This window comes from Heterodontus francisci, chromosome 6 (genome assembly GCF_036365525.1).
Source record: "Heterodontus francisci isolate sHetFra1 chromosome 6, sHetFra1.hap1, whole genome shotgun sequence".
Classification (NCBI taxonomy): Eukaryota; Metazoa; Chordata; class Chondrichthyes; order Heterodontiformes; family Heterodontidae; genus Heterodontus; species Heterodontus francisci.
The window spans coordinates 155,249,654-155,265,085 of record NC_090376.1 but is presented as its reverse complement, the minus strand read 5'-3'; the positions used below and the strand labels follow the sequence as shown (position 1 = coordinate 155,265,085).

The 15,432-nt window shown below is 45.7% G+C and overlaps 1 protein-coding gene across 1 annotated transcript in view; it reads left to right on the top strand.

The window, feature by feature from the left end:
• The window catches only part of LOC137371609 (cilium assembly protein DZIP1-like), a 437,496-nt gene that overhangs the window by 302,865 nt on the left and 119,199 nt on the right, over positions 1–15,432 (top strand). Inside the window, exon 10 of the mRNA XM_068034440.1 lies at positions 6,173–6,221. Within this exon, the coding sequence (XP_067890541.1) occupies positions 6,173–6,221 (49 nt within the window). The remainder of the gene's footprint in view (positions 1–6,172; positions 6,222–15,432) is intronic.

Genomic DNA, 15,432 nt, shown 5'->3' with positions numbered 1-15,432 from the left:
ATGCAAATGTGCATAGCAGGCATACAACGAGGCGATGCTGCCACAAGTCACACTATCGGCATCATCAAGCAACACTTCACCTGCCTAGAGCAGCCTTGAATATTCAGCTGAGTGGGAATCAAGATTGTGGTAATCTGCTGCATGCTTAACAACCTAGACATATGAGGGGACAGCCCTCGCCACTACCTATTAAGCGAGAAGTTGAGGAGCAGGAGTACGAGGAGAAGGAGGTGGAAGAAGTGCAACAGGAAGGGGAGGAACAGGAAGAGGGAGAAAGGCTGCAACATAGACAGCCCAGGTTGTACGTGATCTATTAATTCATGAGTGATACCCCTGCTCTCAGCTATACCTCCCCATTCACCAACAGTCCCCCACTCCATATCTTTCCTCTATTACTAACCATCACACCATCCTCTTTCCGACACAGTAAAAATAAAAACCAGAAACTGTAGATTCCAATCCAAGTTTGTACATTTAGTCTTTATATTCTGTAAACCAAACAAATCATCCTTGTGCAATGCCTTAATATCTGTCTTCCATGTGGCTTTACCTATCCCAGTGCTTTCATCACACTCCTGACATGTGCCTTGTAGATAGTGGACAGGCTTTGGGAATTCAGGAGGTGGGTTACTCGCTGCAGAATTCCCAGCCTCTGACCTGTTCGTAGCCACAGTATTTACATGGCTGCTCCAGTTCAGTTTCTGGTCAATAGTAACCCCAGGATGTTGATAGTGGGGCATTGAGTGATGGCAGTGCCATTGAATGTCAAGGGGAGATGGTTAGATTCTTTCTTGTTGGAGATCGTCATTGCCTCGCGCTTGTGTGGTGTGAATGTTACTTGCCACTTAGCAGCCCAAGCCTGAATGTTGTCCAGGTCTTCCTGCATATGGATACAGATTGCTTCAGTATTTGAGGAGTTGCGAATGGTACTGAACATCGTACAATCATCAGCGAACATCCCCACTTCTGACCTTATGATGGAGGGAAGCTCATTGATGAAGCAGCTGAAGATGGTTGGGCCTAGGACACTACCCTAAGGAACTCCTGCAGTGATGTCCTGGGGGTGTGATGATTGATCTCCAACAACCACAGCCATCTTTCTTTGTTCTGCATATGACTCCAACCAGTGGAGAGACGAGTTTGCCCTGCTTTTTGTGGACAGGACATACCTGGGCAATTTTCCACATTGTCAGGTAGATGCCAGCGTTGTAGCTGTACTAGAACAGCTTGGTTAGAGGCATGGCTAGCTCTGAAGCACAATCTTCAGTATTACAGCCGGTATGTTATCAGGGCCCATAGTCTTTGCAATATCCAGTGCCTTCAGCCATTTCCTGATAGCATGTGGAGTGAATCAAATTGGCCAAATACTGGCATCTGTGATGCTGGGGACCTCAGGAGAAGGCCGCGATGTATTGTCCAGTCGGCACTTCTGGCTGAAAAAGGTCACAAATGCTTCAGCCTTTTCTTTTGTACTAATGTGCTGGGCTCCTGCCTCATTGAGGTTGGGATATTCATGGAGCCTCCTCCTCTGGTTATTTGTATAATTGTTCGCCACTATTCATGACCAGATGTAGCAGGACTGCAGAACTTTGATCTGATCCGTTGATTGTGGGATCGCTTAGCTCTGTCTATCGCCTGCTGCTTCCACTGTTTGGCATATAAATAGTCCTGTGTTGTAGGTTCAGCAGGTTGACACTTTATTTTTAGATATGCCTGGTGCTGCTCCCAACATGCTCGCTTGCACTTTTTATTGAATTAGGGTTAATCCCTTGGCTTGATGGTAATGGTAGAGTGAGGGATATGCCGGGTCATGAAGTTACAGATTGTGTATGAATACAATTCTGCTGTTGCTGATGGTGCATGGTGTCTTATGGATGCCCAGTTTTGAGCTGCCAGATTTGTTCTGAATCTATCCCATTTAACACAGTGGTAGGGACATTGTTGCAGAAGTAAAGATTATTGCTGAAATAGGAAGATAGTGCAGCTAAACACATGGCTAAACAGCTGGTGTAGGAGGGAGGGTTTCAGATATCTGGATCATTGGGATCTCTTCCAGGACAGGTGGGACCTGTACAAGAAGGACGGGTTGCATCTAAACTGGAGGGGCACAAATATCCTTGCTGCGAGGTTTGCTAGCGTCACTCAGAAGGGTTTAAACTAGTGTGGCAGGGGGGTGGGAACCAGAGCGGGAGGTCAGCAGGTGAAATAACTGAGGGGGAACTAGTGAATAAGGCCAGGAAGACTGAGAGGAGGAGCAGGCAGGGAGATGTTGCTGAGCACATCGGGACTGGTGGTCTCAAGTGCATTTGTTTCAATGCGAGAAGTATAACAGGTAAGGCAGATGAACTTAGAGCTTGGATTAGTACTTGGAACTATGATGTTGTTGCTATTACAGAGACTTGGTTGAGGGAAGGACAGGATTAGCAGCTAAACGTTTCGGGATTTAGATACTTCAGGCGGGATAGAGGGGGATGTAAAAGGGGTGGGGGGAGTTGCATTACTGGTTAAGGAGAATATCACAGCTGTACTGCGGGAGGACATCTCGGAGGGATCATACAGCGAGGCAATATGTGTAGAGCACAGCAATAGGAAGGATGCAGTCACAATGTTGGGGGATACTACAGGCCTCCCGACAGCCAGCGGGAGATAGAGGAGCAGATATGTAGAAAGATTTTGGAAAGATGTAAAAGCAACAGGGTTGTTGTGGTGGGAGATTTTAACTTACCCTATATTTACTGGGACTCGCTTGGATGGGGCAGAATTTGTAAGGAGCATCCAGGAGGGTTTCGTGAAACAATATGTAGATAGTTCAACTAAGGAAAGGGCCGTACTGGACCTGGTATTGGGGAATGAGCCCAGCCAGGTGGTCGAAGTCTCAGTAGGGGACCATTTCGTGAACAGTGACCATAATTCCATAAGTTTTAAGGTACTTGTGGATAAGGATAAGAGTAGTCCTTGAGTGAACGTGCTAAATTGGGGGAAGGCTAATTATAACAATATTAGGCAGGAACTGAAGAATTTAGATTGGGGGCAGCTGTTTGAGGGTAAATCAACATCTGACATGTGGGAGTCTTTCAAACGTCAGTTGATTAGAAACCAGGACCGGCATGTTCCTGTGAGGATGAAGGATAAGTTTGGCATGTTTCGGGAACCCTGGATAACAGGGATATTGTGAGCCTAGTCAAAAAGAAAAAGGAAGCATTCGTAAGTGCTAGAAGGCTGGGAACAAACAAAGCCCTTGAGGAATATAAAGAAAGTAGGAAGGAAATTAAGCAAGGAGTCAGGAGGGCTAAAAGGGGTCGGTCATGAAAAGTCATTGACAAACAGGATTAAGGAGAATCCCAAGGCTTTTTATATGTATATAAAGAGCAAGAGGGTAGCCAGGGAAAGGGTTGGCCCACTCAAGGACAGAGGAGGGAATCTATGCGTGGAGCCAGAGGAAATGGGCGAGGTACTAAATGAGTACTTTGCAATAGTATTCACCCAACAGAAGGACTTGGCGGATGCTGAGTCTAGGGAAGGGAGTGTAGATAGTCTGGGTCATGTCGATATCAAAAAGGAGGAGGTGTTGGGCGTCTTGAAAAACATTAAGTTAGGTAAGTCCCCAGGGCCTGATGGGATCTACCCCAGAATACTGAGGGAGGCAAGGGAGAAAATTGCCAGGGCCTTGACAGAAATCTTTGTATCCCCATTGACTACAGGTGAGGTCCCAGAGGACTGGAGAATAGCCAATGTTGTTCCTTTGTTTAAGAAGGGTAGCAAGGATAATCCAGGAAATTACATGCCTTGCGTCAGTGGTAGGGAAATTATTGGAGAGGATTCTTCGGGACAGGATTTACTCCCATTTCAAAACAAATGGATTTATTAGCGAGAGGCCGCATGGTTTTGTGAAGGGGCGGACGTATCTCACTAACTTGATTGAGTTTTTGGAGGAAGTGACGAAGATGATTGATGAAGGAAGGGCAGTGGATGTTGTCCACATGGACTTCAGTAACGCCTTTGACAAGGTCCCTCATGTCAGACTGGTACAAAAGGTGAAGTCACACGGGATCAGAGGTGAGCTGGCAAGATGGATACAGAACTGGCTCAGTCATAGAAGACAGAGGGTAGCAATGGAAGGGTGCTTTTCTAAATGGAGGGATGTGACCAGTGATGTTCCGCAGGGATCAGTGCTGGAACCTTTGCTGTTTGTAGTAAAGTTGTTTGGGCGGCACAGTGGCGCAGTGGTTAGCACTGCAGCCTCACAGCTCCAGCGACCCGGGTTCAATTCTGCGTACTGCCTCTGTGGAGTTTGCAAGTTCTCCCTGTGTCTGCGTGGGTTTTGTCCGGGTGCTCTGGTTTCCTCCCACAGCCAAAAGACTTGCAGGTTGACAGGTAAATTGGCCATTATAAATTTCCCCTAGTATAGGTAGGGGAATATAGGGACAGGTGAGGATGTGGTAGGAATATGGGATTAGTGTAAGATTAGTATAAATGGCTGGTTAATGGTCGGCACAGACTCGGTGGGCCGAAGGGCCTGTTTCAGTGCTGTATCTCTAAATCGAAAATCTAAATCTAAATTTGGAGGAAAATGTAGCTGGTCTGATTAGTAAGTTTGCGGACGACACAAAGGTTGGTGGAGTTGCGGATAGTGATGAGGACTGTCAGAGGATACAGCAGGATATAGATCAGTTGCAGACTTGGGCGGAGAAATGGCAGATGGAGTTTAATCCGGAAAAATGTGAGGTAATGCATTTTGGAAGACCGAATACAGGTGGGAAGTATACAGTAAATGGCAGAACCCTTAGGAGTATTGCAGAGAGATCTGGGCGTACAATTCCACAGATCACTGAAAGTGGCAACGCAGGTGGATAAGGTAGTCAAGAAGGCATACGGCATGCTTGCCTTCATCAGTCGGGGCATAGAGTATAAAAATTGGCAAGTCATGCTGCAGCTGTACAGAACCTTAGTTAGGCCACACTTGGAATATTGCGTACAATTCTGGTCGCCACACTACCAGAAGGATGTGGAGGCTTTGGAGAGGATACAGAAGAGGTTTACCAGGATGTTGCCTGGTCTGGAGGGTATTCGCTATGAAGAGAGGTTGGATAAACTCGGATTGTTTTCACTGGAACGACGGAGGTGGAGGGGCGACATGATAGAGGTTTACAAAGTTATGAGCGGCATGGACAGAGTGGATAGTCAGAACCTTTTTCCCAGGGTGTAAGAGTCAGTTACTAGGGGACATAGGTTTAAGGTGCGAGGGGCAAAGTTTAGTGGGCATGTGCAAGGCAAGTTTTTTTACACAGAGGGTGGTGAGTGCCTGGAACCTGCTGCTGGGGGAGGTGGTGGAAGCAGGTACGATAGCAACGTTTAAGAGGCATCTTGACAAATACATGAATAGGATGGAAATAGAGGGATACGGACTCCGGAAGTGCAGAAGGTTTCAGTTTAGACAGGCATCAAGATCGGCGCAGGCTTGGAGGGCCGAATGGCCTGTTCCTGTGCTGTCCTGTTCTTTGTTCTTTGTATAAGTGGCATTATTGACATCTGTTCCTGTTAATGTCTGATCGAGGAGCAATTGATGCTGTTGCTGGGTATCCAAAGTTGAAAGTGTGTTTAATTCTTAGAAGATAAAGGATTGATTCTAAGTCTAACGTTCTCCTAACATGACTTCACAAGATCAAGCAAGTCTTTGGGATCGAAATTGTACTTTTATCGCAAGATAACAACAATAAAATCTGTGTAAATTTTCTCTCATGCATACATGCACAGATAATCTATTTATATATTAAAATTCAGGTTTTATTATTATTTTTCTCTACTCTGTAAACTGAAATGAAACAATGCATCATCTTGGTCTGTCTAAAGCTATTAGGGTTGATTTTCTGAATGCGCACTACCAGCGTGAAGCTTCACATGGCGTCCATGCACATTGGGAAATTGCTGACTTACTGCACTTCCCATACCTTGCTGCCCATTTTGTGTCATTAATGCATATTTAGTTAATTAGCAGTCTAATGTTTAAAGAGTATTGGACAGGTATAGGTTCAAACTTTTGATTTGGTGACTCAAATTATAGCGTTGATGTTATGGATGTGCACTCCATGCAAGACCATCATCTGCCAGGAGCATGCATTGATAAAATCAGCTCAAGTCCAGTTTTAAAAAGAGTTGTGCTTTTGTTTTCCAGCTGAAAGCATGTTCCATCAAATCACCAAAGAAGATATTGGAGCCTCCATGTAAGATACTATTTACATGATATTGCAATGATTTGTTCTTTTTGTACCAAAATTTGTATTTTGGGTGAAGTGCAATTATAGATTATCTTTACAGATGGAACTGGAGCAAAATAAAGAAACCTTGATATCTTTGTTTCTTTCAACTGTGGCAAATTTTGTTACTTTATATATAAAATTTAGAATGTCAAATGGCTGCACAGATAGTACACTTACTCCTACTTAGCTGCCTCTAATATGCTGTACTATTAATTTTTCAACCTGTGAAATTCATCAAGGTTTTTCTGAAAGAACAAAATATAAATTACTAAGTCCTATGGTGATATCCTGAAATTTAACAAAAACCAAGAACTGCGAAAGCAATTCTTGCTCCAGCAGCAAGCAAATCTCTTAACATTCAACACAGACATGACAAAAGACCACACACTACCCCTCTGACCTAGCTACTGATTCTGCAGTATTTGTTCGAGCTGCACAAGTTTATCAACTTTCACAGAATCACAGAATAATACAGTGCAGAAGAGGCCCTTCGGCCCATCGGGTCTGCACCGATGCATTAAAGACACCTGACCTGTCTACCTAATCCCTTTATCAGATTCCAGACTTTATATCTGGTCTCGCTTCAGGTTGCATATTCACGGAAACAGCAGCAAGAGGAAAGCTTCTCAAGTGGATTTGAAAAAAGAAAGAGTAGAATAATTAGAAAAAAAGAACAAAGAACAGTACAGCACAGGAACAGGCCATTCAGCCCTCCAAGCCTGCGCCGATCTTGATGCCTGCCGAAACTAACACCTTCTGCACTTCCGGGGACCGTATCCCTCTATTCCCTTCCTATTCATATATTTGTCAAGATGTCTCTTAAATGTCGCTATCATATCTGCTTCCACCACCTCCCCTGGCAGCAAGTTCCAGGCACTCACCACCCTCTGTGAAAAAAACTTGCCTCGCACATCCCCTCTAAACTTTGCCCCTCGCACCTTAAACCTATGTCCCCTAGTAACTGACTTTTCCACCCTGGGAAAAAGCTTCTGACTATCCACTCTGTCCATGCCGCTCATAACTTTGTAAACCTCTATCATGTCGCCCCTCCACCTCCGTCGTTCCAGTGAAAACAATCCGAGTTTTTCCAACCCCTCCTCATAGCTAATGCCCTCCAGACCAGGCAACATCCTGGTAAACCTCCTCTGTACCCTCTCCAAAGCCTCCACGTCCTTCTGGTAGTGTGGCGACCAGAATTGCACTATTGCAATATTCTAAGTGTGGCCGAACTAAGGTTCTGTACAGCTGCAACATGACTTGCCAATTTTTATACTCTATGCCCCGACCGATGATGGCAAGCGTGCCGTATGCCTTCTTGACTACCTTATCCACCTGCGTTGCCACTTTCAGTGACCTGTGGACCTGTGCGCCCAGATCTCTCTGCCTCTCAATACTCATAGAACATAGAACATACAGCACAGAACAGGCCCTTCGGCCCACAATGTTGTGCCGATCCTTTGTCCTCTGTCAAGGACAATTTAATCTGTACCCCATCATTCTCCTTTATCCATATACCTATCCAAAAGCCTTTTGAAAGTCCCTAAAGTTTCTGACTCAACAACTTCCCCGGGCAAGGCATTCCATGCCTCGACCACTCTCTGGGTAAAGAACCTTCCCCTGACATCCCCCTTATATCTCCCACCCTTCACCTTAAATTTATGACCCCTTGTAACGCTTTGCTCCACCCGGGGAAAAAGTTTCTGACTGTCTACCCTATCTATTCCCCTGATCATCTTATAAACCTCTATCATGTCACCCCTCATCCTTCTCCTTTCTAATGAGAAGAGGCCTAGAATGTTCAGCCTTTCCTCGTAAGACTTATTCTCCATTCCAGGCAACATCCTGGTAAATCTCCTCTGCACCCTCTCCAAGGCTTCCACATCCTTCCTAAAATGAGGCGACCAGAACTGCACACAGTACTCCAAATGAGGCCTTACCAAGGTCCTGTACAGCTGCATCATCACCTCACGGCTCTTAAATTCAATCCCTCTGCTAATGAACGCTAACACCCCATATGCCTTCTTCACAGCCCTATCCACTTGAGTTGCAACTTTCAATGATCTATGCACATAGACCCCAAGGTCTCTCTGCTCCTCCACATGCCCAAGAACCCTACCGTTAACCCAGTATTTTGCATTCATGTTTGTCCTTCCAAAATGGACGACCTCACACTTTTCAGGGTTAAACTCCATCTGCCACTTTTCAGCCCAGCACTGCAACCTATCCAAGTCCCTTTGCAGACGACAATAGCCCTCCTCGGTATCCACAACTCCACCAACCTTTGTATCATCTGCAAATTTACTGACCCACCCTTCGACTTCCTCATCCAAGTCGTTAATAAAAATCACAAACAGGAGAGGACCCAGAACTGATCCCTGCGGCACGCCACTGGTAACTGGGCTCCAGGCTGAGTATTTACCATCTAAGACCACTCTCTGCCTTCTATCAGTTAGCCAATTCTTAATCCAACTGGCCACATTCCCCACTATCCCATGCCTCCTGACTTTCTCCATAAGTCTACCATGGGGGACCTTATCAAATGCCTTACTAAAATCCATGTACACCACATCCACTGGTTTACCCTCATCCACTTGCTTGGTCACCTGCTCAAAGAATTCAATCAGGCTTGTGAGACAAGACCTACCCCTCACAAAACCGTGCTGACTGTCCCGAATCAAGCAGTGTCTTTCCAGATGCTCAGAAATCCTATCCCTCAGCACCTTTTCCATCAACTTGCCTACCACCGAAGTAAGACTAACTGGCCTGTAATTGCCAGGGTTGTTCCTATTCCCTTTCTTGAACAGGGGCACAACATTTGCCACCCTCCAATCACCTGGTACCACCCCCGTCAGCAGAGAAGATGAAAAGATCATTGCCAGCGGCTCTGCAATTTCATCCCTTGCTTCCCATAACATCCTTGGATATACCCCGTCAGGCCCGGGAGACTTGTCTATCTTCAAGTTATTCAAAAACCCCAACACATCTTCCCTCCTAACGAGCACTTCCTCGAGCTTACCAGTCTGCTTCCCACCGTCCTCTTCAGTAATACACCCCTTCTCATTCGTAAATACCGAAGAGAAGTACTCATTCAAAACCTCACTTATCTCTTCCGGCTCAACACACAGTCTCCCGCTATTGTCCTTGACCGGACCTATGGTCCCCCTAGTCATCCTCATATTTCTGACATACGCGTAAAAGGCCTTGGGGTTTTCTTTTATCCTACCCGCCAAGCATTTTTCATGCCCTCTCTTAGCTCTCCTAATCCCTTTCTTCAGATCCTTCCTGGCCATCTTGTATCCCTCCAGAGCTATGCCTGTGCCCTTTTTCCTCAACTTTATATACGCATCCTTCTTCTTCCTAACAAGACTCTCAACCTCTCTTGTCAACCACGGTTCCCTCACATGACCATCCCTTCCCTGTCTGACAGGGACATGCTTATCAATGGCCCCTACTATCTGCTCCTTGAAAAAGTTCCACATTTCGACCGTGCCCTTCCCTGCCAGCATATGCTCCCAACTTATGCTCCTCAGTTCCTGCCTGACAGCATCATATCTACCCTTCCCCCAATTGTAAACCTTGCCCTGTTGCACATACCTATCCCTCTCCATTACCACAGTGAATGCTACAGAATTGTGATCACTATCTCCAAAGTGCTCGCCCACCAACAGCTCTATCACTTGCCCTGGTTCATTACCTAGTACCAAATCCAATATTGCCTCCCCTCTGGTCGGGCAGTCTACATATTGAGTCAGAAAAGCTTCTTGGACATACTGCACAAACACTACCCCATCCAAACTATTCGATCTAAAGAGTTGCCAATCAATATTTGGGAAGTTGAAATCCCCCATAATTACTACCCTGTGACTTCTGCTCCTTTCCAAAATCTGTTTCCCAATCTGCTCTTCCACCTCCCTGCTGCTATTGGGGGGCCTATAGAAAACTCCCATCAAGGTGACTGCTCCTTTCCTGTTCCTGACCTCAACCCACAGTGCCTCAGTCGGCAGATCCTCCTCGAAAATTCTTTCAGCAGTTGTTACACTATTTCTAACTAACAATGCCACCCCCCCACCTCTTTTACCACCATTCCTAATCTTATGAAAACATCTATAACCAGGTACCTCCAAAAACCATTCCTCCCCCTCACCTATCCACGTTTCAGTGATGGCCACAACATCGTAGTCCCAAGTGCCCATCCACGCCTTCAATTCACTCACCTTATTCCTGATGCTTCTTGCGTTGAAGTATACGCACTTTAACCCTTCTCCGTGCCCATCTGTCCTCTGTGACAGTGCTACCTTCCCCAATACCTCACTACACTCTTTGTCTTTCTGAGTGGACCCACTGGTCCCTGGATTACAAGTCCGGTTCCCATCCCCCTCCCAAACTAGTTTAAACCCTCCCGAACAGTACTAGCAAACCTCCCTCCCAGGATATTGGTGCCCCTCTGGTTCAGATGCAGCCCGTCCTGTTTGAACAGGTCCCATCTTCCCCAGAATGCAGTCCAATTATCCAAGAACTGGAAGCCCTCCCTCCTACACCATTCCTGCAGCCACGTGTTCAGCTGTGCTCTCTCCCTATTCCTAGCCTCACTATCACGTGGCGCCGGCAACAAACCAGAGATAACAACTCTGTCCGTCCGAGCTTTCAGCTTCCAGCCTAACTCCCTAAACTCACTTCTAACATCTGTGCCACCCTTCCTTCCTACGTCGTTGGTGCCAATGTGCACCACGACCTCTGGCTGCGCCCCCTCCCCTTTAAGGATCCTGAAGACGCGATCACAAACATCACGGACCCTGGCACCAGTGAGGCAACAAACCATCCGTGCGTCTCGCCTGCGCCCACAGAACCGCCTGTCCGTACTCCTCACCATCGAGTCCCCGATGACTAGTGCTCTCCCATTCTCCCTCCTTCCCTTCTGAGCCACAGTGCAGGACCCCGTGCCAGAGGCCCGGTCACTGCAGCCTGCCCCCGATAGGCCGTCCCCCCCAACAGTATCTAAAACTGTATACTTGTTGTTGAGGGGAACGACCACAGGAGATCCCTGCACTGACCTCTTCCCACCTCTAACTGTTACCCAGCTGCCTTTGATTTGTGGAGTAACGACCTCCGTGTAGCTTCTATCTATCAACCCCTCAGCTTCCCGAATGATCCTCAGTTCATCCAGCTCCAGCTCCAAAGGGTTCTGCCATTTACTGTATACCTCCCACCTGCATTAGACCTTCCAAAATGCATTACCTCACATTTGTCCGGATTAAACTCCATTCTGCCATTTCTCCGCCCAAGTCTCCAACCGATCTATATCCTGCTGTATCCTCTGACGATCCTCATCACTTTCCGCAACTCCTCCAACCTTTGTGTCGTCCGCAAACTTACTAATCAGACCAGCTACATTTTCCTCCAAGTCATTTATATGATTTACAAATAGCAAAGGTCCCAGCACTGATCCCTGTGGAACACCACTAGTCACAGCCCTCCATTCAAAAAAGCACCCTTCCACTGCTACCAGCTGTCTTTTATGATTGAGCCAGTTCTGTATCTATCTTGCCAGCTCACCTCTGATCCCGTGTGACTTCACCTTTTGTATCAGTCTGCCATGAGGGACCTTGTCAAAGGCTTTACTAAAGTCCATATAGATAACATCCACTGCCCTTCCTTCATCAATCATCTTCGTCACTGCCTCAAAAGACTCAATCAAATTAGTAAGACACGACCTCCCCTTCACAAAACCATGCTGTCTCTCGCTAATGTTCGTTTGTTTCCAACTGGGAGTAAATCCTGTCCCGAATAATCCTCTCTAATAGTTTCCCTACCACTGACGTAAGGCTCACCGGCCTATAATTTCCTGGATTATCTTTGCCACCCTTCGTAAACAAAGGAACAACATTGGCTATTCTCCAGTCCTCTGGGACCTCACATGTAGCCAATGAGGATGCAAAGATTTCTGTCAAGGCCCCAGCAATTTCCTCCCTTGCCTCCCTCAGTATTCTAGGGTAGATCCCATCAGGCCCTGGGGACTTATCTACCTTAATGCTTTGCAAGACACCCAACACCTCCTCCTTTTTGATAATGAGATGACACAGAGTATCTGCACACCCTTCCCTAGGCTCATCATCCACCAAGTCCTTCTCTTTGGTGAATACTGATGCAAAGTACTCATTTAGCACCTCGCCCATTTCCTCTGGCTCCACACATAGATTCCCATCTCTGTCCTTGAGTGGGCCAACCCTTTCCCTGGTTACCCTCTTGCTCTTTATATATGTATAAAAAGCCTTGGGATTTTCCTTAATCCTGTTTGCCAATGACTTTTCATGACCCCTTTTAGCCCTCCTGACTCCTTGCTTAAGTTCCTTCCTACTGTCTTTATATTCCTCAAGTGCTCCGTCTGTTCCTAGCCTTCCAGCCCTTACAAATGCTTCCTTTTTCTTTTTGACTATAGCAAGTGTCTGCCTCCCCTTTTGAATAAAGTTCAGTCTCTGCATACAATCAGGAATTCCTTCTATCTCAGGGTGGAAAATCACTGTCCCCTCGAGAAAAATCATATCCAGAAGGACCATGATTTATTAAATGTATAACATGTTAATGTCATATAACAGTGAAAACTTGATAAAGTGAGACATATTGCAATCTGCACCAGATCAGAAGTAAATCATAGTATTGATAGTTAGGGCATTTTGCCTGTAGAAATTGACTGCCAATCAAAGAATGATTGGGGTATGTAAGCTAACATTATTTTAATCTCCACGACTAGGTACACTATGTTAGTATCGCACAGATACTGTTGTAACTGGTCAAAAAGATAATGAAGAGAAACAGCTGCCGTATGACCCCTTTGGTAATTTGAAATAAGGCCTTCATAAGGGTGGCACAGTGGCGCAGTGGTTAGCACCGCAGCCTCAGAACTCCAGCGACCCGTGTTCAATTCTGGGGACTGCCTGTGTGGAGTTTGCAAGTTCTCCCTGTGTCTGCGTGGGTTTCCTCCGGGTGCTCCGGTTTCCTCCCACATGCCAAAGACTTGCAGGTTGATAGGTAAATTGGCCATTAGCAATTGCCCCTAGTATAGGTAGGTGGTAGGGAAATATAGGGACAGGTGGGGATGTGGTAGGAATATGGAATTAGTGTAGGATTAGTATAAATGGGTGGTTGATGGTCGACACAGACTCGGTGGGCTGAAGGGCCTATTTCAGTGCTGTATCTCAAAAACTAAATAAAATGGCTTTTATGATTCATGGCTTAAACGGATGAAAAGAGAGAATTTGCATTTATATAGAGCCTTTTTATGTTCTCTGAATATCCCAAAGCATTTAACAACCTATTAATTATTTGTGAAGTGCAATCAGTGTTATTATGTAAGCAAATATAACAAGAAAAATCTCCCTAGTCAGGTACCACAACAGCAAAAGAAATAACTCAAGGTACATTTTTGGGTTCTTTTACTTTACATATTTTTGGCTTCTAGGTTACATATTATTACTGTTGGTCAGCACAACCTCCTGACACTCAACCTTGATATCTGGGTGAATTTTGTAACATGCCTAGAATAACAAAAATGCATCAGCTGCTAGTTCCACCTGTTGGGCTGAATTTTACTGGCCCCTCCATGCCTCTAGTTGCAGCGCGGGGGCCAGTAAAATTTTGCGGAGAGAGGCCCACCACAACCTGTGATGTTGAGAAGGGCCCGCCGCATATTACCGGCAGCAGGGGGACGGACCTCAGTGTGCACCACCCCACCCCCCCACTGCCTGGTGGCGGGCCCTTCATCCGCATATTCAAATGAACATAAATGAGATGCTAATAAACTTACCTGCAAGTGGTGAAGGTCCCATGCCAATTTTACCGACTCTGAACGCAACTCGCGCGCCTTCGGAACTCCATATGGAGTTCCAATGCTAGAGGCTGGGGTGGAGGGGAGAGGAATAAAGTTTTCAGGGCGGGAGGGGTGGAGGAGGGGGAAATCATTTTTCACTGGCTGTGGGGATGGTGGGAAGGGTTGAAGGGCAAAGACTGCAAAGTTTGGGGTTTAAAGGTCGGGACTGTCAAGAATGATTTTTTTGGGGGGGGTCGGAGAGGAAAATAAGTCTATTGTGTGATCATTACAGGGGGTGGTGAAAGTGACGCTTTGATGTAAAATTTACTTTTTTATTAAAAATTAAAGTCCTGGTCGCTTTAAGAATTAAAATCCCTGCTCAGGGCTTAAAGCCCTTTAAAAATGGTGCCGGTGCCTGCACAATGGCGCCTGTTGCCGGGGACGCGGCAGCCGCCCCCTCTATGTGATTAGGAGCAGTCACTCCATTCCCTCCATTTAAATGAGCCCCGTGAGAAATATCACGGGGGCTCGGTGGCGGCCGCTAAATGCAGGCACGCTGCTGTGGACAATGGGCACTGCCGCGGGGCGCAGCACCTGAATAAAATTCAGGCCTCTTCAACAGTTGGTGGAATAACTAATAAAAACACCAAGACTTATTGTAGTCTTTAAATCTGAAATTTATTTAAACAAGAAATAATCAAGAAAATAATATAAATAAAAATATAACAGTTACAGTTGTTTAACTTTACTAGCACCTCATATAGTAGAACTAAACAATATCTCATTCTATTTGCTGTTTGCAGGACCTTGCATAAATTGGCTGCTGCATTTCCTACATTACAACAGTGACTACACTTAAAAAAAACTTAATTGGTTCTAAAGCACTTTGGGACATCCTGAAGTTTCGAAATGTGTGATAAAAATGCAAGTGTTTTCTTTCTTTTATTCTAGTGCCAAAACTATCACAATACCTCCAGGTCAAAGTCTTTGATTTGAAAAGCACAGACGAATAAATACCCCTGAAAATGATAATTGGAGCAAAGGAGCTATTTAAGTAACTGCACACAGAACATATGAGATCATAACAACTCACTGATTATAACTTAGTTTTTCTAGGCCATCAACTGAATGCACTGCAGATCATGGAGTATGATCTACTTGGCCATCTAATTCAGGGTTTCTTCCCTGTATGAGATTCCAAAAGGTTTTAGGTATATTCAAGATCACCAAGTCCAAGAATAAGTGTTTCTGTGCCATATTGATTGTTATCTCTTCCTCTTTAATCTTGAGGGTGATTCATGCAATACGAACAATTGGAGGGAAGGTGTGTAAGAACCTCTTCTCTCATCTGTCAAAGCTCATTTAAGGCTA